Below are 27,987 nucleotides of genomic sequence, written 5' to 3'. Positions count from 1 at the left end.
TTACTTTTGGGCCATATGAGTAAGAATTTGCTTTTTAATAATCTTGAAAATAAGATTTCTTTCTCCTTCAAAATACTTAACTTTATATTAGTAATTATTAACTAAATCTGTTCTTATAATTAAAAAACAAATAATTATGATTAGGCTTTTATAATTTTGGATTATTGGCATTTTATTATTTAATGTTTATTTTTGAGACAGAGAGAGAGAGAGAGAGAGAGAGAGAGAGAGCATGAGTGGGGGAGGGGCAGAGAGACAGGGAGACACAGAATCCAAAGCAGGCTCCAAGGCTCTGAGCTGTCAGCACAGAGCCCTATGTGGGGCTCGAACCCACAAACCGCGAGATCATGACTTGAGCTGAAGTCGGACGCTTAACCAACTGAGCCACCCAGGCTCTCCAGCATTTTATTTTTAATACAATTTGTAAAAAGTTCCCTGACTTAGCAAAAACAAAAATTATACCATTGTTATGTGGCTGTCAGGATACTGGTATTATTAAAATTTTATCCAGTATTAGATGTCAAGTGACTTATAAAATACAGTTTAACTTAGTTTGACCATAGAACAAGTGATTTGATATCTATAAGCAATTTAAGATGCTTCGTACAGGTTTAACTGGAAGGCTGACTGTATCTTAAAAAACATTGATTGCGGGGCGCCTGGGTGGAGCAGTCGGTTAAGCGTCCGACTTCAGCCAGGTCACGATCTCGCGGTCCGTGAGTTCGAGCCCCACGTCAGGCTCTGGGCTGATGGCTCGAGCCTGGAGCCTGTTTCTGATTCTGTGTCTCCCTCTCTCTCTGCCCCTCCCCCGTTCATGCTCTGTCTCTCTCTGTCCCAAAAATAAATAAAAACGTTGAAAAAAAATAAAAAATAAATAAAAAAACATTGATTGCTTCAATGATTTTTGATGGCTTTTTGAAGTACCCAACAATTAAAATTATACATTATAATAAAGTGTTTACAGCGCACTATTAAAAGATGGAAAAAGTAGTTAACTAACACTTCAAGTTACATAGGGTTAAAGACCTCAAATAAAACTAGTTATTCTTTTTTTTTCAATATATGAAATTTATTGTCAAATTGTTTCCATACTAGTTAGTTTTTCAAAGCAAATTTAAGTTATCAAGAAAATGACAGAAGCAATCCAATGTGGGTAACATATCAAAAGTATTCCAGTGAACTGTTGTGGGCCCACTCAAAAGAAGCCAAGACGGTGGGAGGGAAATGGACTTCAAGTTGTTAGGTACTCACTGAATTGCTAGATTGTGCTATAGAAATCACTTTGTGACCCTTCAGTTACTGTTATTGAGAACTCTGGTATGAGATTTATCGGGGAAAAACAGTACACTTAGGAAAATGAGATTATTAAATCAAAGTAAATTCTAACTGCCTTCCTTCCCACACTAAATTAGAAGCTGGGAGGAGCTCAGAAGGCTCCTTTCCTAGGCTGAACCAGAAGGGGGTCTTGAAGCAGTGGCTGGAGTTGGAGGTGCCATGCACATTTCACTAGCTATGATGTACAGAAGGCTAGCACAGAGCCCTGTGAATGCCAAATTCAACCCTTCCCCTTGCTGGCTCAAAATGACAAATATCTATATAATTTAGGTTTAATAAGCCTGAATAAGGCCTCCCAATGCAACCATTTCACTAAAAATTGAACATTCAAGACCAGTTAAATTTGTTACGACAAAGCTTCATGTAACATTTATCTGTTTTTCTCTAAGTCTCTGTTTTTATGTATCAAGAAGAAAAGCCATAGACCGTGTGTGTATGAATGTGTGGGGAATGTTACTTAAAAGTACATCTTTAAGTCAGCAAAATTTTAGAGGCAAAGAGAGACAATGCCAAAAGGCATCCAATTAATAAATTTATATTTGAAGTACACGCCTATGCAATGTTGCAGTTAATAGCAATGTTTGCTCTGTTCATTCACAATGTCACAATAGACATCAGTATTTATATTTAACTCTATATAAGCAACGGTTGTGGGCAAAGGGCTGCATTTGGTGCTAAAAGAGAGGTCCAAGAAACAATCCCTTTTTTAGTTGTATTTGTTTGTGAAAAATGTAAAATTATGTTTCTCTATAGGTAATCAAACATTTAAATAAATTGTTACCAAGGATAGACTTTATATAAGGCTCTTAAATAGAAAGGTAAATGAAACAGTTCTGAAGTTACTCAGCATCTGGTGAGGAAGACAGTTACGAACTCAGCTAATTCTACACAAGGCACAATGCTAAGCATGAAGAGTCATGCCAAAGGAACATGAAGAAGGAAGGTTAATCAATCATCAGTTCTAAGCAATTTGTATCTATTTGCATGCTAGCAAAGCTATGTTAAAAAGCAAAGAAAAGGCAGTTAAATATGTTACTATTAAATTTACTACTAAAGAACTATTGACAACTAACTCAAATTCTCCAGGTTTTGGAGTAATAGAAGAAAAATCACATTTGAATTCTTCATTCTTACACTAATCAGATTAATCTGTTTCTGGAAGCTTAAATGCAAAAGACAATAAATGCCCAGTTCCACATGTACTTAAACAGTCTGACTTCCTTTCTTCTTGCTCCTTTTCTTGTTTTTTAACAAATTATAAAAATGGAAGAATAAATTCAGGTTTTATGGAATGAAATGTGTGTTTCATGGGTAAGCTTCAGCAAAGGCATTTTACTTAGGTCAAATTGTGTTGATCCATAGACTGACCTGGCTGGAAATGCAAACTTGGTTGTCACCAGTGGGAGAGCCCTTTCCCCTCATCCACATTCCCTATCTCTGGGATGAATTTAGAAATGGTACCACACAAAGTTGTACATCAGTCTTTGCAGCCCACACGTCTGAATGAAATTGGGCTCAATGGACACTTCTGCAAAGGCCAACCAGCACAAAGACATTCTTAGAAAGGCTAATGTATAGTAATTATTCTGCGAGGTCAACTTAACCCTTGTCTATCAAAACGCAAAATGTCTCAATGTGTACATTAAAAAGTCTTAGCCAGTAGTTCTAATTCAGTAAGCGATTATAGGGCCACTACTTTATGCTGAGCATGACACAAGATGCTCAGAATGAGCAGGAGATAGAAAAGATGTGGTCTCTAGAAGCTAATAACCTACTTGGTTCAAACACACTTACCAAAATTTAAAGACTAAATTTTGAAGACGTTAGATTGAAAACAAAACAAAAACAAATTGTTACCATTGTATAATTAATCCTGATCCCCCAAAGCAGTAATTAACCTTTGAAGTTTGATGGAAGAAGGGGGAGGGGGATGCTCTTGCTCATCTTTAGTATCTGGTTCAAGTATCTCTGTTACTAAGGGGGAAAACACCTTTTGGGTTTTTACTTCTTTTTAATATTATGTCCAAATAATTCATTCACTTTGAAGTGAATATATACACACTGGATCTTTTTTTGCTCTGCGTTAATAACCCACGATCACTCAGTATCTAATGAATTATTGCCAGTCTGACTCCAGTTTAAAATGCAATATAGGAAACAAGGCTCCGTATCTCAGGGGTTAGAGCACTGGTCTTGTAAAATGCAGTATAGGAAAGTATTGTCCCCACAATGGGTATAGGCTTCCAGCAATGATTGGGGGGAGAAAAGGCCATGAAATCACTTCTAGGCATTTAACAATACAGATCAAATCTCTTTTCTCTCTTGCTAAGGGCAGTTTCTCAAGCTGTTTATCAAACAGCATTTTTCATATCTACCTCCTTCTATAAATCAGCCTCCCAACACACCAAAACCATTTGATCTTGAACCTTTAAGTCTCACTCTTTTGTGCTGCATGCATCAGTGAATCCTCCTGTTAGAGAAATCTATGCTACTCAATTATTTTCACTCAATAAACTTAGAGTCAGAATCCTGTATTTAAAAAAAGTTCAAAATATATTGCAATTCGAAATTAATCAAGTCTTTTGGCTAAAAAAAAAAAATAGTGATTTCCAGAGCACTATCCATTCCAGAGAGACATTCTGCACTCTGTTGGTTTTTCTTTCTCATCATATGCTCACTAATAGCCATATACAAATAGTAAAAATCAAGAGCAGAACAAATAATATGCTTTTTACCTAGGTAGTACTTTACATAAAATTATAAACTGTGACATGAACAATCATCTCAACACCAGTAACATACAGTCAAGAAGACTTCATATTATATGAGATTTAATGTGAACACCAATTTAAAATCTCTTGACACAAGTTCAAGGTAACAAATACCTAAGTACTACATATTGCTAAAGATTTCTCCCTTATAAAAACATGGTCTTACTCCCAAATGATACAGAACCCAATCTCTTTCACTGACATAATAAAAAGGATCCAAATCTTGGAAGCAGGAGAAAAATCCAGTACTTTAATACTACAAACTCAGTCATTCCTAATGAGACTCTATCCTTTATGATACCTCACAACAGAAGACCTAGAAATAGTTGGGATTCAGAGTACATCTGAATTCCAACTGTTTTGATATTTTTTTTTCTATCCCATTTACTTGATTATTAACTGATTCCCAACCAAACTCTTTCAAAAGATCTTTTAATATAGGCTTTGAAAGAACTTCATTGCCAATATTACTATTAATTGTTATTATTACATGGAGTAAATAAATCAGTGACAGCGGGTGTTCAGTTTCACAAAATCAATTGGTAGCAGAGACTAAGAAAGATTCTAAGACTAATTCAGAACAATCCACAGAATGACAAATAACAAGGGTAAAAACAATCTTTTCAAAGCCTCACTATATTCTAGTACTCATTTTTTTCTCCTAAAATCAGTTACGTAGTGTCTTTTCAGCTATGTGGATTAATAAACTCGCCTGTGATATATAGCAAAGGTAAACTCAGATCCTTACCACGACTGCTAAGTTTAGTGGCTACTGTTGCTTTTTCTTTTTTCTAAGCTCTTTGCTGCTTCTAATACCTGATTTGCTTGGGGACAATCTAAAAGCGGCTGTTTTTCTAAGATCTGTCCGTGTATATATTTCTCTGGTGTGTAAGAATGTGGCAGGGGGTGCTGGAGGGGAGGAGTAAATATACTGATAAGTCATTTAGGCTTATCAGTAGTAGCACTCAGTAGGATAGAACTTTAATCTATAAAGAGAATTCCTTCTGGCCATTTTTTTTTTTTTTTTTGAAAAAGGAACTGTGTGTGCTTTACAAAAATAAAATCCTGAAATACTAAGTAAATGAGGAAAGCATCAAAACCAGAAAACAGAAGATAATTACCCCACTGTATTGGCCCTAGTTAAAAAAAAAAAAAAATCCAAATTATTCACCCAGACCCTGGAATATACAACTGTCACAATGAAAGCATTTCAAAGGAAAACGTGCTGCAATATGCTACTATGATTAAAAGCCGTGTAATCTGGAGAACCTTGGAAACAAAAAGAAAATGACTAGGAAAATAGCTATTTACATACTTTCTAAAAAGAAAGCCTGCAATTTTATCATAGTTGCACAAAGGTAGGTATGACTTTCACCTTTACCTAGTATTAAAACATATTTTCATCCACAGGTATTTAATAACAATCAGAGAAATTGTATATGGTTTAATACCAAGAATAAACTATTTTTTTTATGATACTATTACATGTGTTTTAAGCCTGAACCCATCACGACACACACTAAGGGTAACCATTTAGCACATACCCCCTTAACAGAAAAGATCCTCGCACAGCTTTTCTTGTAGTTTTTTTTTTCAAATGCATAAATATTACCAGACCCAAATGAGAGAATAAGAAGCAGCAACGAAATACACCATATGTTCCCACTGTAGGCTGAGTCCTGGTCTTTGTTCCAATATTCTAGAGCCACTGGAAGGAAAGCTAAGTATCCATCCATTAAAACATTTTTACATTATCGCTGGCAAAGTTATACTTCTGATAGGTTTAGTCATCTTGATTATTCTGCCTGCATTTGCTTCCTTAATACAGATCTCTCTCAATTTTAGGAACCTGCAGTTAACCACCCTGGAAAACAGGTCGGTAGTAGGACAATCTGATAAAACGTAAGGGGTAGACACTGAAGAAGAATGCAAAGTTATTTTCCTAGTGAAAGAGTTCTGAAGTAATTCTATATCAATGACATTTTTTTTTTAACCAGCTACGCACCTACCCAGATACCATCAACCTCATCTTCAATTATCCGGGTTTCCCTAAATCCTAAGATCTCCCAAAACAGTTTTAATGGTGTAACTCACGCCAAAAACACTTAACCACGCCCTTTATACCCACAATCAAGCCACCTTTTGCTTTTTCCCCCCTTCAAAGTCCAAAATGTACGTATTTCTTCTAAAAGGGTTCGCACCCGCTCCCTAACCCGAGTCAGAGACTACCTGTGCCTTGACAGAATTCCTATTGGAAGACGCTTTCTCCTGGGCAGTATGAGGACGCCCAGAAGAGGCACCCACGCTTACCTCCCACACACCTGCAACCCCTGGTGGGATGCTGGAGCTGATGCTCGGAGGACTGCGCTCCGCTCTGCTCGTGTTCCTGCTCTCGTCTCTCCCGGGAAACTACAGTCCAGACTGCGCCTCCGGCTGCTACAGTGAACTAAGCTCCGCCTCCCCCTCCTCTAGTTGGTGAATTCGGCAGCTCTTGCTCCTCCCCCTGCTGTTCCTGCTGCTGCCCCGGCTGGTGGCGGCGGGAAGCTGCTGCCCTAGTACCTTCCCGCTCCCTGCACTTCTGCAGCTGTTCTGCCCCTTCCCTTTCCCTGGGGACCCCTCTCTCCTCAGTCAGTGGCCTCACACCTGGAGCTGCCTCCCTGGCCCGGAAGCCTCCTCGAGGAGCCCAGGCTCACTCTACCCCTCCGCGACCCGCAGGTCTGGCCGCCTGGTGTCTTTGGGGCTCTACCGCTTTCGGGGAAGCTGCCCCTCCGGCCTGAGCGCATCCCCACAGAGCCCCCTCCCTCTCTGCCGGCGATTCCCGCGTTGCTTCCTCTCCCCCCGATGCAGCGCCCACAGCTCAGCCACCCCTCGTTCCCCACCTCAAGCTCTCTCCCCAACCCCCTTCCTTCCTCTGCTCCGCTAGCCCGCCCCCACAATGGGTGAGTCGCTGGCAGGGCCGACCCAGCACCCTGATTGGCGCAGGTGAGAGCTGACCCCTCCCTTCCCCCCGCTTTTCAAGCACCCTCTCTATCCGTCTCACCTCCTCCCGCAAAAGCAGGGAACTGTCCTTTTATTGGGTAGAAGTGTCCCCACCCATCGCCTTAGGCTCTACCGCACGGCCTGCCGGGAGTTGTAGTCTTGCTTGTGCAGGAATTGCAAGCGACGCCGGCGAGTGGGACTACGAGTCCCCATAGGCCCCTGCGCGACTCCGGCTGGGCAGGATTCCGGACAACGCCTGGTTCCTCTCGGGTCCTTCCGGCGTCGCCGGAGTGAATTGATCCGGGAGTTGAAGAGGGCTCCAAAGGTGGGAAGTGAAGTCAGTGCCTCAGTTGCCGGTAAGGTGTGGCTGTTCTTTCCCAGTCTCTGTAGCCCCGAGCGGAGCAGAAGAGGTCTGGGGTCACACAGGGGCCGTGGCTGAGGCACTTGGGCTTGGTTCTGGCAGGCGGAGCGGACGGGGCTGGGAACGGGGCCCTATGGGCGTAAGCGAGGTTACCCTACGCGAGTGGCGTAAAGCGGGTTTGTAAACGCTGCCTGCCCTGCTCGGGCCTTGAACGCCTCCAGGAAGTCTCCTCTAGGTGGGGGCGGGAGGGGAAGGGCGAGGTTGGCCTTTGGTGCCCCCGGAGAAGGGAGAAGGCGGATGTGTCTGGGGTGGGGTCCTCTGAAGGTGTGGCTTGGGGCGGGGAGATGTGGCTGTTTTCCCCCTGCTTTAGAAGTAGTATAGGGAAGGAGTGGAGGAGGGAAGGGGCGCTTGGGAGTCTGCTCTTGAGGTGACTCAGGTTATGCCCTTTGAAAGAAGAGAACTGTAGAAGGAAGAGTCAAATGTTGACAGAGACCTACGGATTCAGTTCTAGTTTCATGATGTGGCCCCTCTAAGGAGGCAGTTTTGCCTCTGAGCAGAAAACCTTAACCCTCCTAGATATAAGTCCCAAGGTATCTTTACACCCGTTCTGTTTTCAAAGATACCGTTTCAAAGATGCAAATGAGAAACTGAAGGGATAAATGACGCGCCCAAGGTCACACACGTAGGGACAGATCTGATCTGATCCAGTTGTAATCCCGCTTCTGAATAGAGCTGCCGCACCAGAAAGAAAAGGGGTAGAGAGGTTGGTGGTCTTTTGAAGTGAGTGGGGAAAATCGCAAAGTAATGCATTTTGTGCATTTTTAAGAAGCCCTTTGTGAAGTGAAGAGTTTTTTGAGTTGGAGAAAGTCCTCAATAAAAGAAGGACACATTCTAACTTTTTGGAAAAATAATGTTGAGTTTCAACTTACTTATTAGAAGTATATTAAGTGATGGACTGTACCGCCATTTTATTTTATTTTTTTAATGTTTACTTATTTTTAAGAGAGAGCGAGTGGGGGAGGTGCAGAGAGAGGGGGACAGAATCCCAAGCAAGCTCTGAGCTGTGAACACAGAGCCCAACTGGAGGCTTGAACCTACGAACCCTGAGATGACCTTAGCTGAAACCAAGAGTCTGTCACTTAACCCACTGAGCCACCCAGGTGCCCCTGTACTACCATTTTAAACAGATAATGAGATAGGAGAATGTCGAAAAAATATATCCCATCCTTATAGTTACAAGGCATTCCTTTCCCTTCCTACTGTAGGACCGACTGTTTTTACTCTCATTTTGTAAAACAACAGTAGTGTAGGAATTCTTTCAAAAAACTTATTTTACACTTTTTTTCAAATAATAACAGCAACAAGAGAGTATAGTGTGCACATTATTAGAAAAGAATATACGTTGCATTTTTTGGAAGTAACATCACATTTTTGTTGATCTCTACTTTCCCCTTGATTTTCTTGACCCTGGTGTGTGTATGTGCACGTGCATGTGTGTAAAAACGTCAGGCACTTACTTATTTTATTTTTCTTAGCATTACTTACGACTTTTAATTCATTCTATTTTATGTTAAAGAATGGGAAAATCGGACGTTTATATTTTGTATTAAGCAGAAAGCAGTATGCTTGTTAACAATCTTCTCCTTTATAATTGTTAGTGTGACCATGTATGAATGTTCCTATTGGATAGTTCCTTAATAGACTTTTAGGTGTATGTTTTTTGACATCAGAATTTCTTTGTGATAAGTTTATATACAATACTTAGGTATCTAGCTAATAGTTAATCATGGTTTACTACTGTATATGTTAACCATTGAAACTGCTGATTTTTTGAATGTACTCTGAAAATATTATCAACAGTGTTTGACTTTTGAATGCAGAAACATTTTATAGGATTAGAGGTACATTGTTCCCCGTATGACTGAAGTTAAGATGGTCTAGAAGTTAACATAACGTTTAAAATAAAGTGGAGGTTTGATACTATAGAATGAAGTTGGAAGTATAGGAATAACGTAGCACCATGAGTAATGCAGGACACAAGGAAAGGAAGATCAACTAAACAAGTAGAAAATTTATGTGGGGATAACTATGCTATATTGGAAGGATATGGTGGTAGTTTACATAGACTGTAAACTGAACATGAGTTAGTGATAGTAAAGCAAGAGTGTTAATGTATTTTCTAGATGGCAGTGTAGATGTTTGTTTTTTGTTGGGGGAAGTGTGAAGTGAGTTCTCTAACTTTTGGCATGCAGCTATGAGGTTGTGGAATGAGCTTTTGACCCAAAAGTCAGAAAAATTTGGAAATAAGTAAAATTAATTTAATGCGCTTGTTCAGTATGTGTTAATTTTTCTCCTTGTTTCAGTTCTGGCATTACTCGTCGTCCCTGACGTCCATTACAGTTTTGATATTTCATCTATATTGCAGTGATGGAATAATGTTTTTATTGCATTTATCCTCTTTCAGTCACATGCTAAAATACTGTGGTCCTTTTGGATCTCTGCACATTGAAGTAGTTAGGGTTCACAGAGTTATGCGTTCACTTATGTTTTTATCGTAGTTTGTAGTTCACCAGTGTCCACATTTGTTCTTATTTTTGTTTTCAGGAGCCTTGGTGTCAGCTTTTGGACATCATCTCTTACAGGACTTAGGATGTCTCCATATGCATCTATTTTTAAGTATAGAAAGTCATGAGAACAGGACTCTGTATTATTCTATCCCCAGTAGGTAAAATAATTGAGTACCTGTTTATACAGAGAATGAGGAGTTTCACATTGGTTACGTGTAAGGTCATTTAACTAGTGACTGGTGGGACTAAGGCATAATCCAGGTATTCTGATTGTAGACCTTTATATTATAGAATAAAGACTCAGTGCCTGAAATTATTTATTTTACGTGATAAAGGGACTTAAAATTACTTAAATATTCAAATACCCTTATTCTCTTACTCTGTTTAATGCTGCAGTTTATCCTTTGCCTCGTTCCTAACTCTCCATCCTTGTATCCAGCCTTTCTTACTTATTGTACCTTTCAGTTTTTACATAGGTAAGTTCTTTCCTGACTTGGGAGCCTTTATACGTATGCCATCTCCCTGCTGGACTGCTCTTCCTCCCCTTCCCAGATCTGGCCAACTCCTAGTTAATTTGCAGATCTCAGTTTAAATGTCATTCCTCTGGGGAACCTTTCCCAACCTTCTTTGACTCCTCCTTCCTAAAATTAGAACTTAACTATAGTAAGTTCCCACTGTATCTTCATCATACTCCATACTTCCCCTTTGTAGCATCATCACGGTAGGAACTCCATCATTTCTGTAATTCATGTGATACATGTCTGTCTCCCTCATTAGACTATAAGCTACCTGGGTAGGGTCCTGTCATTTGTCACGTGCCTTACCTCACTACTTACGCAGTATCTGGCACAAAGTAAGTTTTCAGTAAATACTCACTGAATGAATGCATAAATGATTGAATGAACGAGTGCATCCATGGACAGTGCCTCCAGCACTCTGCTGGGGACAAAAATACAGAAATAAGTAAAACAGACTTGCTTTCTACCTTTAGATGAAAGGACTTATGACAGAAGTTTTATAATACAAATTGTAGAAAGGGGCACCTGGATGGCTCAGTCAGTTAAGTGTCCGACTTCTGCTCAGGTCATGTCTCCCGGTTCGGTTCGTGAGTTTGAGCTGAGCCCCGCGTCAGGCTCTGTGCTCACAGCTCAGAACCTGGAGCCTGCTTCAGATTCTGTGACTCCCTCTCTTTCTGCCCCACCCCCACTCGTGCTCTGTGTCTTTCTCTCTCAAAAATAAACATTAAAAAAATAAATTGTAGAAAGATGTTTGGTTTTTTTGGAGATCTCTAGAATCAGAATAGATCGTTTTCTATAGCAAAATGACAAAGGAGTCATATTCTGTTACAGCAAACTTTCTGTACAACAGAGCATTTTGGAGACCTTATCACTGTCCTGCTTTTTGCAGGCAACATTCATTATAACAAAATACAGACGTGGAGGAAACTAACTGACTTTTGATGGATTCTATGCTTCCCTAATGTGATCTCATTTTGTCCTCAGCAGAATCCATGCTGCTTTTTCCTTTGTTGTTTCATTTTGGTTTTTAACCATGGCATTTTCTTTTGAATTTTACTTTTAATATCACCTGCTTTAGACATGGTGACTTTGTAAAACTGAGTAGTGCTTGTTTCAAAGAAGTTTATCTATTTTGGGCTTCTTGAAAATTTTCATATTTCCCTGGGTCTTAAGGTAATACCTTATTTACTTTAAACCTATATACTTATGAGAGTAAAAAGATCATTATTTTTAAAACATGCAAACTAAATTTCAGGGATAAATTTGTGTTAGGTTTTGGTCGTGAAAACAAATTTCCTAATCCTTTCAATACTATAATAATCTCAGAATAAATTAAACAGCTCTGAGTTGCTGTAACCTTATATGCTTTTATGAATTTGCCAATTCCCTGTCCCACAAGATATTGTCAAAAAATGATTGCTGGTATCTGGCTTTAAAATTTGATGATGCTCTCAGTTTTTATTAATAAATATAAGTCTTTGATAAGTCCTGAACTGACTTTTTTTAAAAAGTCAGTTTTTATGTTATTTGAATCTTGGATTTAAAAACAATCATAATGGGGTGCCTGAGTGGCTCAGTTAGTTAAGCGTCCGACTTCGGCTCAGGTCATGATCTCATGGTTGGGGAGTTTGAGCCCCACATCAGGCTCTGGGCTGACAGCTCAGAGCCTGGAGCCCACTTCAGATTCTGTGTTTCCCTCTGTCTGCCCCTCCACTGCTTGCACTCTGTCTCTTGCATTGTCTCAAAAATAAATAACATTAAAAAAAAATTTTTTTTAATCATATTTACCTAGCATAACCAATATGTGGAGGATAAATCTGAAGTACTGCTTCTTACATGTTTTTAGATTGTTAAGGTCATGATAATAGGTAATGTTATGAAGAATATTAAGCTAGGGGTACTTGGGTGACTCAGCTGGTTAAGCATTCGCCTCTTGGTTCTGGCTCAGTTTGGTGAGTTCAGGGGCCATGTCGGGCTCTGCACTGGCAGCATAGAGCCTGCTTGGGATTCTCTCTCCCTCTCTCTGCCCTTCTCCCACTCCTATTGTCTCTGTTTCTCTCAAAATAAATACACAGACTTAAAAAATTTTAAAAACAAAGAATATTAAGCTAATTTCACAGTAAATAAGCTGTAAACGGGATTTAGAAGTTAAAGAGTGCGATTGTTAGTGTATATGACTGCATTTGAAATGTTAATAGAAAGTTACAGTCTTAGGTACTGAATTTTTAGGGCACATCACAGTGTAATCAATGAAAGCACTTTTATTGCAGCAAGTAGAAATAATTTATTTGCAGAAAGGTAAACAATGTAGTTGATGGTCCATTTTTTTTTTGTGGGAAAATGGAAAAATTTAGTTTTATAATTTTAGCTACAAAATTAATTTCATCTTCAATGTAATATAGCATTACAATCTTACAAGATCATTCATATTTTTGGTTTGAGTAACTTTACTACCCAAAGAGCGAGTTGAATCTATTCAGTCTCAATCTCATTCTTTACTATAGTTGTTTAGAATCAAGTGTTACTGTTTAAAAGGAAAAAGGGTGATTTTATCAGCAAGCTTATGAATTATTGGGAAACAACAGTAGAACATATTAAATGGTAGTCACTATTGTTTGCTGAGGCCAGTGCCTTGGAAATAAGTTTACCAGAAGTAAGTATGGATTACATAATAATACTTTGGTTCATTCATTTATCAAATATTTATTGAGTATATATTACATGTGAAATTGCTCTAAGTGTTTAGAATAAGCTGGAATATAATCTGATAGCAGCATTTATTGAGCAGTAACTCAGTGCCAGGCATCAGACTAAGCATTTCACATGATATCATATAATCCTTGCAACAGTAGAAGTAGATGCACTATTATCCCCAATATAAATGGGAAAACTAAAGTACAGAGAGGTTAAGCAACTTGCCCAAGGTTATATAATCAGTAACTGCTTAGAATTAGGATTTGAATCCAAGCTGCCTCACTCAAGAGACCATATTTTAAATCATTGCCATAAAAAATTATGTCAATGATTGAGCTCTGTTGGAAGGCAGTTAGATTTAGAGTTGCAGTTACAGAGAACTTTTATATTACATGGTAAGGTCAGTATGGCAGGCAAAAATTACTTATATTCAAACTTACTCTAAAAAAAATCTCTTAGGGAGTTACACCTTGGAGACTAACATAACTTTAACGCAGCCAGTTTTCTTTAGCCATGGAATAGATTTACTTTCTCCTTTGAGTAGTAGGTGAAGTATTTGACTAGTTATTCAGAGCCATGTTGGAAAAGTAGTATGTATAATATGGGCATCACAGTGTGGTGAGCTGCTCATTGTGAGAGGTACTGCAGCTGGGAGTCTGGCAGGGGAAATAGCAGATCCTTGTCTTTTCTGTCTTTCATTCTGGGGCTTATGTGTATGGAATGGAATTAGGAACATCTATGTATTTCAATAGTTGTTTTTCTCTATTGTGTTCTTCAAAAAATGTTAAGCATGCACGTGGTGTTGAACTTGCTCGGTGAGTATGTGTATAACATGAGGCAGGTATACTCACGGAGGTTTGCAGAGCGGCAGCTCTACGTGACGTATTTCTTTATTGTTCCTCTTCCCTGCCAGACACCACCCTCAAGGGCACAGACTTTTTCTGACTTCATCACCACATCTCCAACTAGCACTTGCTGACTTAGCCTGACTATGCCAAAGTACTGTACTAGCTGCTAGGAGACAGAGAAAGTAATAAATCTTCTCTTTAGGGAAAAGGGATGGAAAAACTGTTACGTGGGCATTTAGCCTTTCTAATATATATATTTTTTCTAATTTTTCCTTTTTATCTTTCACCCTTTCTTACCCCTTTTCTTATGTACTTTTTGCATGCATTAATTCGTTTGGTAATTTTGGGCCAGAGCTGATACAAAGGAGAAACAATTACACCTTCTCTAACTTAGCCATGTGGTCCCTGGTACTGAAACATGCCTTACTACCTTATTCAACCACCCTGTGTTCAGGATGAACCGGAACTCCAGAGGAGATGGGAGTTAAGAAATGACCAAACCCTAAGATGTCACACCCCTGCTGCCTCCTTAGACTTATATAAGGTTGCTACAACAAAAGCCAGTTGGGAGGGATAAATGAGTCAGACCTGACCTCTAGGCTGCAACTGCTCCCTATACTAGTTCATAGTGTTGCAAGGTTTAATTAATTTAATTCCAAAGCACTTTGAATTTTGCTGTGATCTTTTTGTTCAGAAATATATATGCTTTCTGGATGTCTTTATCCATAATAAAATTGGCATTTTGGCAGTGTTGTCAAAACACCAGCTTTCTGACGTCCTACCTTAATTTTGGTGTCCCTCCTTAAAAATTAATTAGTTTGGCAAAGGAAGGGTACAAGAGGAAGTATATATACAAGCAGATATCTTCGTTTCTTTTTGTGACTCCTAGCATTTGTATTGGAGATCAGTTAGGAGCTAAAAGTGAAGTTAACTGTTATAAAGATAGAACCTTGTCTTTATTAGCTCCTAGTTTTAAGCACATGACCTACTCAGTTTGTTATCTGCAGCTAACAATTTTATCAACATGTGAGTGCCTTGTGGCAGTGTTTTGGTGGAAAGAAATTTGGTAAGGTAAGGTAAAGAAAATACACAATGTATTTGGTAGAGCCCCATAGGCAATTAAGAGTCTGTAAGATAAATCTTAGATAACTAAGATTATAAGTGATACAGAGCAGATAGGCCTAGCCCCTGTGGTACAGACTCCTTAAATTATACCTTCAAGCATAGAGAACATAAGAACAGTATGAGCATTTGAGTTTAGTTGAATTTCTAAGGTATTTTAAATGCATATTGGAGAAATTAAAATAGATCACAAATACTGATAAAAAGGAAAATAGAAAGCTGTCCCTCAGACACTTGATGGCTACTCTGGGATTATTTGATTCATGAGCCACTAGATTAAGAGCTTTATAAGCAAAAGATGAACATATTCAAGGGGACAACTTTGTTTCCTGCCCTACAACAAATGTTTCATTTATATTCAGACCAGGATTTAACGGAAACTTAGGCATTGGGATAGGAAAAAAATTGAGGATTGTCACGACTAAAGAAATGTGTATTTTTTCCCCCTAAATTAGTTTTGTAGAAATATCTTAGAAGCCAGTTGTTGCTACTTGTATTGTTGTTCCCATTTCCCATTAGGTAACTCAAAGGTAACTAGCCCTTTGATTTTGTTGTCAGCTATTCATTATCCCATATAGGTTATGCCCTTTTATGAATTATCCTGAAGTCTTTGACTGTGTCTTAATTTTACTCCATTACCCAGTCCGCTTCTGGGCCACAGTTATCTTTTATTAAGTTGATCTATTTACATTAAGAGAATGAAAAGTAATTTTAATGTAGGCTTGACAAGTAATGTTAAAATTTATTTATTGACCAAATTCTCTTAAGTGTTCTAATACTGTAACTTGCTTTGGATGACATGTAACCTTTTTTTTCTGGTGGCCCAAGTAATTTATTTATGTCTCCATTTTGGCAAATGAGGGAGAAAAAGTTTTAAAAATATGCTATGTAAAGTGGGCTGTATAACATTATGATATCAATATGAGGTTGTCATTGTGTGTGCTATGCAGGTGTGGACTAGGCTGAGGTAAATGAGGGGCCTAGGGTACAAAATTTGAGGCACTTACTCTGTCATGCAAGTCAGAAGTAAATTTTGTGCTCTTAGGTGTGAGTTTGCCTCACCTTAGTTCCAGTCCACAGGACATGTCAGGTGCGTGAATTTTATCTAAGATACCAGTCACAATATGAATTGAATGCATATTGTGTGTCAGCTACTGTATTAAGTGCTTCATATGCATTTAGTACTCTTAATAACCAGGAAGCTGAGTACTTCAGTCAATATTTTCATTAATTTCTCACTGAATATAGAGAGGTTAGTAAATAATAACACTCAGATCTTTGTTTTGAATTTGAGAGCTTTACCTACTGCTCTGTACTGTCCATCTGTGTGTAGAAATACTTAATTCTTGTCCATATAGATTTCTATATTAAACAATACTTCCCACACAAAAGAGACGATACTCTCCAAAATCTACAAGTGCTTTCACTGACACGAAACGGTTTAACTTGTAAGGTGAGTCAGAAGTCTCAGCAGCACCAAATTGAAGATCTCAAACTTCTGCTGCTTTGTACCACTTGGAGCGACTTTGAATCAGAGCCCCATTCCTGCTGGCTTCAGTCTTCACTCAGCGTGGAGTCTGGGGGTCTTGGCTGTAAGCAGATTGACCCATGGATGACATATGGAGCAGGGCAGGTTAGTCTAGAAGTAGTTCATTTGGCAGACTAACATAACCTGTATGATAAGCTGGAGTAGCTCAGTAGCATATTTGTTTAAAATGTCTGTCACTGTTTTGTTTCTTAATGTTAATTTCTAAGGGGATTTCTTTCTAAGTTATAAAATATAAAAATTGGACTAGATAATATATAATGGCTGGTATAGCTTTAAAATTTGAGGGTCTTAATATTTAAGTTTCTTAAATGCATAAGCATATGACAAGAGTAAGAGTAAATTTACTGGTGAGAGATTGAGAACTGAATTATGGAAAAATGTGGGCTTAGAAAGGCTTTTGCCAACACCTAACCCTTACTTCTGGGACCATTCCCCTTTGTTCTTCATAATGCCTTGTTTACCATGCTTGTGTCCTGATAGTCTAGAGCAATGGTTTTCCAACTGTGGAGAGTTGTTAAAGAGCTGCTCTGAGAGGGAGAGGCTGAGGGGTAGGAAGCTAGTTACTTCATATGTTTATTGGGTGAATGAACAGTTTAGTGTGTTTTACCTCTCTTGATAAAATATTTTATTTGAAAAACAACAGTTCTACCATTTTAAAGAGGCTTAGAATCACTTATCCTTCACTATTTATCTGGCTTTCAGGAGTCCTTGATTCTCCTGGCTAGATGATTGTGCAGGAGACCTGATTTCTAGACAGAGATCTGTTATTTCATCTGAGATAAAAATGTAATAGTAATAGCTAATATTGAATAATTGCTATGTGCCATGCACTGTTCTAAACACTGTATCTAATAACTTGTTGAATCTTCACATCAGCCTTAACAGAGGGAGACTGTTCTATTATTCCTCTATCATAGATGAGAAAACTGTAGCTCAGACTAGTTAGATAACTTGCCCCAGGTCGCTCCATCTAGTAAGTGGTAGATCCAGGAATGAATCTAAGCAAGTCTGGTTCTAGAGTCACTAAGCTTATTACCCACCTCTCTAATGACAGTGCTATTAATGTTACCTAAGTATAATGGAAACAGTCCTAATCCTGTTTTCCTTTAGGTAGCATTGTGGATTTTGAAGTGTTTCTTAGAACGCCAATCCTCTATAGAAAAATAAATTGTAAGCTTTAAAGGACTGATTTTTAAGTGTATGTTTAGAACCAAGTCTGCTTATTAGTTATGGAACACCTCTGTATGACAGACATATAAGAATTAACAAAGAATGATAAAGGTAATAGAGTTAAATTTAGAGCACTTTTACATTTTGCATTTTTCCTTCATGGGTGATTGTATTCTAATTTGCCAGTGTTACCTGTTTTCAAAGACATCTTAGCTTTCAGATGATGATTTAGTTGGAACCTCTCTTCTCAATTAATAGCTCATCAAACGCTTGTTTGGTCAGTCATGTTTACAGAGATATGAACACTTACCTTTTTGATCTTATTTTTAAGAAAACTGTAGCTGGAGTCCTTCAACTAGATAGTGGTATCAACTAGATACCTGGAAATTGTGTTATGATAGAGAGGGTGCCTTTAAAAATTTGATTGAAGTGATAATTCATTGTGGAATGCGTACTTTCTTTGAATAGTTATTTAAAAGTGCAAAAATAAAATATTTAGTAAATTACAGGTATTTATTATAGAGACTTTATGGTTTGATTTAGAAATTACTTCACCTTTTATTCTAACTAATCTCTTTCAAGTGTGCAGCTCAGCTTTTTTTTTTTAATTTTTTAATGTTCATTTATTTTTGAGAGAGAGACAGACAGACCATGAGTGGGGGAGGGGCAGAGAGCGAGGGAGACACAGAATCCGAAGTAGGCTCCAGGCTCTGAGCTATCAGCACAGAGTCCCACACGGGGCTCGAACTCACAAACTGCGAGAATATGACCTGAGCCCAAGTCGGACACTTAACCGACTAAGCCACCCAGGCGCCCCACAGCTCAGCTTTTTAAAGAAACTAAAGCATGGAGAGGTAAAGTGACTTGCTCAGAGCTAAGATGGTTTATGATGATAGTACCAGAATTGGAGCCCTTGTTTTCAGATCTTAATACCTAATGGTCTTTTTTTCCATAGCTCTGAACAAATTCTCCATTGATATTTTGAAGATGTCCAGAAAAAATATTGATATATGTAAACAAATATGGTGGCAAAGTGTCATATGTTACCCTTAACCATTAACAAGAGATTGTTTGGGGGCTTTAGGGTGGGTCAGGTGTACGACTTGAGTCCTAAGCATATGACTCTTAATTTCAACTCAGGTCATGATCTCACGGTGGTTCATGAGATTGAGCCCCACATCAGGCTCTGCACTAGTAGTGCACTATCCACATAGAGCCTGCTTGGGATTCTCTCTCTGCCTCTCCCGCTGCGTGTGTGTGCATGCGTACATGTGCATTCTCACTCACTCTCAAAGTAAACACTAAAAACCAAACCAAAACAAAAGAGATTGTTTCTAGATGTCCATAACTGCAAAGTTCAGCAAAAACTGAACTGATCGTAGTACATGTTCAAGGAGGTTGAGTTCCACATAACCTTACTAAAAAAGCAAACTATATATGGAAGAGAGTGAATCCTAGACGATATAATTTGCAAAGGAAGGAGAGAGATGTAGCTTTATCTTGAAGGCTTCAAGGTTATTTTGATCTAAGTAGGATCTTCTACTTAACCCTATTCCTCTGCCTCCCCTTTTCCTAGCTTTCTTCTCTAAACCTTTAGTCTCTCATTTAAAAGTGGTTACATTTTGAGATGAGAAGGCCCTAAACGATAGGTTGCGATATCAAAGACTCACCTTTTCAGCTGTGCAAAATGGCCAGACTGAGCTACACAGCCTTAAAATAAATCAAGTTTCTCCAGGAGCCTGATGGATATGATTCATGATGCCAGGTGCTTAAGAGAAAGCAAAGAGTTGTCAGGTATTTGAAACCTTGAATCAACCAGCTATTGGGGAGGATCTCTTTACTAGAATTTGTAAATAGTTTTTATGATCTGATAAAAAAAAAATTTAGTTTCCTGGAGGGTATTATGTTGTGAAATTAGGCAGAGAAAGACAAAAATCATATGACTTCACTCATATGAGGACTTTAAGAGACAAAACAGATGAACATAAGAGAAGGGAAACAAAAATAATATACAAACAGGGAGGGGAACAAAACAGAAGAGACTCATAAATATGGGGAACAAACTGAGGGTTATGGGAGGGGTTGTGGGAAGGGGGATGGGCTAAATGGTTAAGGGGCACTAAGGAATCCACTCCTGAAATCATTGTTGCACTATATGCTAACTAATTTGGATGTAAATTTAAAAAAAAATAAAAAGAATTTTAGCTTCCCATGATACTACTTTTGAACCTCTGGTAGATCGCAGTAATAAAATTTTATTATCACTGAAATTTGGAGTTTCAAAGCATTTAAAATTATGTAGTTTTATCCCCTCTTTGTTTCTGCTGGGAAAACAAACCAGTGATTAAGTGAAACTTACACAAAGTCAGAACCAAAAAGAAGCCCTGTCTCAGGTACTTAGTTTTACCTGTGCCCCTTCCCTGAGTCTCGCCTTGGCAGCTAGTTTTTCTGACTCTCTAGGCACTGTTCTTTCGATACCAGTGCTTTTCAGCCTGTCCTGTTCATGAAAATCATCTGGGTTGTCTACTCAAAACACAGCTTCCTGGACCCTTTCTTGGAGATTCTGATTGAGTCATCTTGGGAATGTTTTTTTTTTTTTTTTTTTTTTTTTTTTAAACGTTTATTTATTTTTGGGACAGAGAGAGACAGAGCATGAACGGGGGATGGGCAGAGAGAGAGGGAGACACAGAATCGGAAACAGGCTCCAGGCTCTGAGCCATCAGCCCAGAGCCTGACGCGGGGCTCGAACTCACGGACCGTGAGATCGTGACCTGGCTGAAGTCGGACGCTTAACCGACTGCGCCACCCAGGCGCCCCGGGAATGTTTTTAATAAGCACTGAAGTGACTGTGAAGGCTTAGGTTGTCCAACATTTAGGAACTGCACCACTTATGCACCCTTGCCCTTAGAGAAAGTTTTGCTTTCTGCTAAAAGCTGATACTTTCTGGATCTTGCTCCTATGTAAAGCAAGGCTAATCTATGTTGGAAATTCTTGCACTTTGAGAATTTTGTGAACTATTAAGTTACATGCCAATTAAGTCCTATGGTCTAAAATACATCCTCTCACCCTTAATAAAAATGAGACATTAGAATGTATAATCTGCAACTGTTTTGTTTCTCTAGTTTGATTTGGTTTTCATGTAAATTTCTTTTGGAATTCTGATTTTAGTTGCAATCATCTGATGCTAATATTCTCTTAGCTTACTATACTAGGAAGAGCTTGAGATAACGAGAAGTAGTGAAAACTGGTAAATGTGACCGGTAAATTAAAATCTTTGTTAATAGAATTAATTAGATTTCTTTGTATGTTTTTGTTTTGGTAGGCTTGATATTTCAAAACTATTAGCAAGGCTGGTTTAACTCATAAGTTGACCATCTCTTATTAATTTGTTCATTCAACAAACATTTATTAGTGTCTACTATGTATCTGCTGCACTAACTAAGGTCTGTATTGGTAAAAAGAAATACATTTATAAGTAGTAACATAAACATGAATCTGCTTCTTGCTAGAATGAATAAATTTCTTTTAGCTAAGTGTTCATGACAAGATTGGAGACCCAAGCAAAATAAATAAATAAAACTTTCCTCTTTTTTTTTTTTTTTTTTTTTTTTTTTTGAACTTTCCTCTTTAAGAAAGGAAATGAAAGGAATTATAAGAATTTAAGACCAGGTGAGGGGGCTAAGTTCTGGAATTGCCTATAGAGAAAAACAAGGCAAATAGACCTGCCTACAAATGTTTTTGTTTGTTTGTTTTGTTTTGTTTTGTTTTGTTTTGTTTTGTTTTGTTTTAGAGGAGTGCAAGCCAGGGAGAGGGGCAGAGAGAGGGAGAATCTCAAGCAGGCTCCACACTTAGCACAGAGCCGGATGTGGGGCTTGATCTATCCCACGACCCTAGGATCATGACCTGAACCAAAATCAATTCAGAGTCAGATGCTCAACTGACGGAGTCACCCAGTCACCCCCTGCTCACAAATGTTTTTAAGTGTAGAATTTATTTAGGAGCTTATTTATTTAGGAGCTTTCTTTTTCTCCCTAAGAACTTTGTATTTCAGTTCCAGGGACTTCCATTTATCCACTCCTTATATTTGTGAGTAAATAACTTTAGCTCTAGAGTTATCTCATGCCCAGATGAATTAAAATGAGACTCTTTCAGGAACTGCTGATTCTGAACCTTGAGATCTTTCTGAGTGTAGTTCTTTAAATGGACAGACTCCTGTTGGTTCTTTGGGCAGGGCAGGGCAGAAATCCTCTAAGACTAATCGTTTTGCAGTGGAATGGACAAGAACCTATTTTTGTTTTCTCCTCACTCTAAACAAATAATGGTCTTAAGTGCAGGGAGATATTTAATACTTATTCATTGTGTGTTAGAGATTAGCAGTGCTATTTTGATCACTCAAGGAAATGAGAAAATATAAGTGAATAGGTTGCTTATATTCTATTTGTATTCGTAGCCCCATATCACAGAGGGTGTTTTTGAAGAAGAATTTGCTTAGAAGTATACCTTTTTGGGGCTCCTGGGTGGCTCAGTTAAGTGTCCCACTCTTGATCTCACCTCAGGTCATAATCTCCTGTTCGTTATTATCAGGCCCCCAGTTGGGCTCAGTGCTGACAGCATGGAGTCTGCTTAGGATCTCTCTCTCCCTCTCTCTCTGCCCCCCCCCTGCCTATGCGTTCTTTCTTCCCTCTCTCTAAACATAAATAAATATACTTTTAAAAAAATATATACCTTTGTGTTACTGGTCTTGTAGTTCTGGTTCTTGGTTTTTTTGTTTGTTTTTTGTTTTTTGTTTTGTGTGTGTGTGTGTGTGTGTGTGTGTGTGTGTGTGTGTATGTGTGACTAATTCCTTGTGAAACAAAGCTTACTTTGAAATCAAAACTTTTCCCCCAATGCAACACATTTGAAATGGGAAAGTAGTTGTTATGTTGCCACCATACCCACAATAAATTTTTATTTATTGTTAGTTAGCAATTACTACCATGGCAAGTCATTTTTTGAACTGTGGTTTCTACTGTACTAGATGGTGGATGTGGTGACTTCTTAAGGCCTTTCCAGGTTTGGGATTTGGAGTTATTAATCTTCACTTGGCTATGCATACATGACCCGCACTCACCTCAGAAACCAGTAGCCACTAGAGAGCTGAAACTGTTAAGGTGCTGCCCAGCTGCTCAGGGCCTGACCACACCCACTGTGAAAGGAACATCCTTCTCAAAGGGGCAGGGTCTCAGCCCTCAGCCCTTGATCAGCTTAGTACCTTTGCTATTTGGGTAACAGGCTCTTTGTTGATGGGAGTAATTGCAGGTTGTTCATTGAACCTTTTCAAATAAAGAAGCCTGTAGAAGGAATGACAGCATTTTTTTAACTTGTACTAAAAATGACAGAACAATTTAATATTTAAGAAACCTAATTGAAATTGTTGATTTTTAATCTCATGTAAACACTGATGAAACCATGAGTGGCCCCAGTTTGTGAATGTGTGCTTCCTCTTTAGCCACCTCTTTAACTCATAATATTGCTATAGTACTTTCTTTGTGATGATAAATAGTAGCTATGGTACCGCATAGTTTTAGAGGTGAGAAATACATACATGTGTTTTCTTAAGTTTGAATCATAAATATCTCAAGTGAAAATTTCCTGACATGGGACAATACTACTGATGAAACACAATGGAAAAAAATTCAATACAGCTGTTTACAAAAGGTAAAAAATTAAGTGTTTGAACAGATTTATTGGGGTAGATGGGTGGATGCCAGCAGGAATCCTGAAAGTGACTCTAGCCACTTTTACTGATCACTTCCATCTGCCTTTATATATGCAGGGATACACATATGTTCAAAAGAGAAAAATACAAAAATGATCCAATTGAGCCTACTTTAATTTTTCACTTCCTTTTTACTGAGATCATTAGACTCACCAGCTGTCAGCTCCTACAGGTAGTTCCCCACCCCCCAGCCCCCACCCCCACCCCCAGTATACAAGTGACACTACTCTTTGTTACTCGTGAGCTCATCAAGAAATCGAATGATTTTGGGGAGTCTGGGTGGCTCAGTCAGTTAAGCGACTGAGTTCGGCTCAGGTCATGGTCTCACAGCTTGTGAGTCCTGAAACAGCTCAGAGCCTAGAGCCTGCTTCAGATTCTGTGCTTCAGATTCTGTGTCTCCCTCTCTCTCTGTCCCTCCCCACTTGCGCTCTGGCTTTCTCTCTCAAAGATAAACATTAAAATTTTTTTAAGAAATCAAATAATTTTTTTTTTAAGTTATTGTCCATGCTCAGGACATTTAAAACTTTTGACCACCTTCTCTGAAACACCTTGTTTCTGTGATACTGGTTCTCTCTCCCAGTTCTCCCATTGCAATATAGTATCCTGACTTCTCCCTTGTAATACTAATTGTTTGTTTTCTGGCTTTCCTTTCACTGGATAAGCTCCATGAGGTCAGAGACTGTCTTGTCTTGTTCACTGCTCTGTATTTAGTCCCAGGTCTAATACTGTATAGGTAATGAGATAACTCTTCAAGTGTTGGCCCTGTTCTGCTATTTCTCACTTGTTTTTTCATTGATACTGATGCCTTCAATTACTGTCTATACAGTGCATCCACTGTCCATCATTTTCATTTTGACTACTATCCTTGCATTTCAGCCCCTCTTTTTGTTCCAAGTTTAATATGAACTAGTATTCACAATTTATTTTTATAATGTTATTTATTTATTTTGAGAGAGCCTGCCTGAAAGTGGGGGAGGGGCAGGGAGAGATGGAAGGAGAGAATCCCAAGCAGGCTCCACACTGTCAGTGCAGAGCCCAACTGCAGGGTTCGAACTCAAGAACTGTGAGATCATGACCTGAGTCAAAATCAAGAGTTGGACGCATAATTGACTGAGCCACCCAGGTGCCCCCACAATTTACTTCTAAAGTGGAAAAGTAGAATACCAAAGTTATGTAGTTAAATAGAAACAACAGGGCCACAGTTGATATTTACCTACTTCCTCTTGTTACTTGCTCAGATCTGGTTGGTCTTTTATATAAATATACTAGATGTTTTAAGTTTTCCCTTCAGTTTGTGTTCCTCCGTTCTATCTTTAATGGTATGACCAAAGCAGTCTGCTTAAATAAATGATCTCATCAGGTAATGTTTTTCTGTTACCCTATGAGATAAAACTTAGGAATTAGCCTTTTTATTTTTATTTCATTATTTGGTTCTGTGAAGTCAGGGAGCAGCTTTTAGCTCAAAAACGAAAAACTTCCTGTGTTTAGAACTACCAGAAATGGGACTAAACTGTTTCAGTAGGGGTTGCATTCTGCTTCACTTGTAGGGATATGGAAGGATAGATAGTAAGCAGTTCTCAAATTGGACAAGTTATTAGAGCTTTTTGAAGCTATACATACTCCAGGCCTTTGATTTTATTTTTCAAACTGCTTAGGTCTTCCACAGTCTGGCCCAGATGAGTTTTTAATGATTAGGGTCACATCCTGATCACTCCCTACTGCATCTTATACACAGTAGGTGCTAAACATACATTTTTCAGTGAATGTAACTTCTGGGCATTTTCCTGGGTAGATGAGCTGAGGTTCTTTGTTTCCTGCTCAAACTTAGTTCTTTTATGTGGAATTATCAGATCTGGATTGAAAGTATTATGACTAAGTCTTGTGCTCCTGCATGTGTGTTCTTGGTCAAGTCATTTACCATCTCAGAACCTGCTTTTCCATCTGTAAAATTAGAATGGCAGTTGCTGTAAGTTAGTTACATTGTGAAGACTAAAAGCATGTGAAAAATGTTTTCTAATCTGAAAATGCTTTGTAAATGGTAGAAATTATTCAAAACTGATGGCTTTTAAATATATATTAATATATATTGTTTAAAATATGTCACTAATATTACTCTTTCACTTTACACTTAGGCTCATTTTTTAGCCTAGCAAAGAAAATAAATACAGTTGCTTTCTCTTAAAAACCAATATATTTCCTCAGCTCTTCAAGGCAAAATTTCCCTCTTAGATTGTTAAATTCTTAAAGTTTTTATTTATTTTGAGAGAGACAGAGAATCCCAAGCAGGCTCCGCACTGTCAGCATGGAGATCAATGCAGGGCTTGCGCTCATGAAACCATGGAATCATGACCGAAACCAAGAGTTGGATGCCCAACCAACTGAGCTACCCAGGCACCCCAAATTCTCAGTATTTTATTTTGTTTATTTTTTATTTTTTCAATGTTTATCTATTTTTGAGAGACAGAGACAGAGTGTGAGCAGGGGAGGGGCAGAGAGAGAGGGAGACAGAGAATCTGAAGCAAGCTCCAGGCTCTGAGCTGTCAGCACAAGGCCTGTCTCTGGGCTCAAACTCATAAGCTGTGAGATCAGGACCTGAGCTGAATTCAGATGCTTAAGAACCTGAGCCACCCAGGTGCTCCTCAGTATTTTAATTCCAAGCTGTCAGGGTCTGTGTCTCTCTGTACTTAAGTTTTTGTGCCAGATTTGGGGACCAAGGTATGAAAAGTACCACTAGCAAAATTAAGTAAACATTTTCCCCCCAAATAGACCACATTTGATAGAATTTTCCCAGTTTTAAGATTTGTCTTAAATCTCTGGTGCTTGGCTGTGTTTAGGTGACAAAATCAATGAACTACTAGCAAAAAAATATTTTAATCTAAACACCTTAATTCCTTATTCTTAGTCCGTTAATGTGGTTCTCTATAGTTACAGCTTTATATTACATATAAATGTTATAATTATGTATTTTGTTGGTACTTCCTTGTATTTTTTGATTGTATGTAGTGGAATTAGATGCATGATTATTCCATGGTGCTTCAGAAAGCACTGTCTCAGTTGAAGATGAGTGGGTTCCTGAATCACAGCTTTGTGAATTAGTACCTAATAAGGGAAATTTGTTGTAAGAAAGGGCAAATTCTTGAGTCTGAGGAGGAAGAGATGTCTCACAGATCTGGGATACCTTCATAAGTAAGATATATTAACAAATCAGTTGTTCATAAGATAGGGACTGGGAAAGAAAGTTACTGGTGTTTGTATAGTAAACCTGTGTTCATTCTTCCCTTTTAAACAGGTCAGTATATGTTTTGTGCCCTATTTTATCACAAAAAAGAGAAGAAATACTGCAGTGAATGAAGATTCCTCTGCATTTTAGCACTGCCTTTTCTACTGTAGTTGGCTTTTGAATGAGGATGACAATGGAAGAGATGAAGAATGAAGCTGAGACCACTTCCATGGTTTCTATGCCCCTCTATGCAGTCATGTATCCTGTGTTTAATGAGGTAAGTCGGTCAACATTTCCTCATATGGTCTCTGCAATTCTTGATGCCTGCTTCATTTATTCATTTATTCCTTCATGTAACAAGTGCATAAATTAGTTTCATCTATGTGTTAGACATTGTACCAGGACTGGACATAAAATAGAGGGAATGGGGCACCTGGATAGCTCAGTTGGTTAAGCATCCGACTTTGGCTTAGGTCATGATCTCACCATCTGTGAGTTCGGGCCCCGCATAGGGCTCTGTGCTGACAGCTCGGAGCCTGGAGCCTGCTTCAGATTCTGTGTCTCCCCCTCTCTCTCTGCCCCTCCCTTGCTCATGCTCTGTCTCTCTCAGAAATAAACGTTAAAAAGAAATTTAAAAAAAAAAAAAAAAGTGGGGGAAGAAAAAACCTAGACATACTGCTTCCCATCTGGAAGTTTCACTATAGAGAGAAAGACAAATAGTGAACAAAACAATGCAAGTAATTATATAAATGGGAAGTTGTGGTAAACAACAAAAAAACCCTGTTGTTACCTAGCAGGTGGGACCTGCTTTAGGGGTCAGGACCAGCCTCAGTGAAGATGAGACCTATACACTATGATAGAAAAGAGATAAATAAAAGGGTTAGACAGTTGAAGAGTTGGAGATAAGCACATTTTAGGTAGCAGAAGAACAGGCACAAAAATATCCTGATGAATTCTAGTTAGTAGTGTTAAAACATTTCTACTGATAAAGGGAAGATACCATTGCTTTAGTATCTAAAGCAGATGTAGTTGCTTTTTTATTTGAGGAATTTTCTAGGAGTTAATAATAGTACATTTGCACTTTTTCTTTTAATT

General features: G+C 38.5%; 2 protein-coding genes across 2 annotated transcripts in view; one reads left to right on the top strand and one right to left on the bottom strand.

Annotated features, from left to right (window-relative positions):
- SERPINI1 (serpin family I member 1) overlaps positions 1 to 6,901 on the bottom strand; it is a 70,884-nt gene extending 63,983 nt beyond the window's left edge. Inside the window, exon 1 of the mRNA XM_047874894.1 lies at positions 6,417 to 6,901. The gene's annotated coding sequence lies outside the window, so the exon portion shown is untranslated. The remainder of the gene's footprint in view (positions 1 to 6,416) is intronic.
- Positions 6,902 to 7,291: 390 nt separating this feature from the next.
- PDCD10 (programmed cell death 10) overlaps positions 7,292 to 27,987 on the top strand; it is a 46,813-nt gene continuing 26,117 nt past the window's right edge. Inside the window, exons 1-2 of the mRNA XM_047874897.1 lie at positions 7,292 to 7,441; positions 26,962 to 27,169. Of these exons, the coding sequence (XP_047730853.1) occupies positions 27,074 to 27,169 (96 nt within the window). The 5' untranslated portion in view covers positions 7,292 to 7,441; positions 26,962 to 27,073. The remainder of the gene's footprint in view (positions 7,442 to 26,961; positions 27,170 to 27,987) is intronic.

The sequence above is a fragment of the Prionailurus viverrinus genome, chromosome C2 (assembly GCF_022837055.1).
Source record: "Prionailurus viverrinus isolate Anna chromosome C2, UM_Priviv_1.0, whole genome shotgun sequence".
Classification (NCBI taxonomy): Eukaryota; Metazoa; Chordata; class Mammalia; order Carnivora; family Felidae; genus Prionailurus; species Prionailurus viverrinus.
The sequence above is the reverse complement of the archived record's forward strand: the minus strand, read 5'-3'. Positions and strand labels throughout refer to the sequence as shown.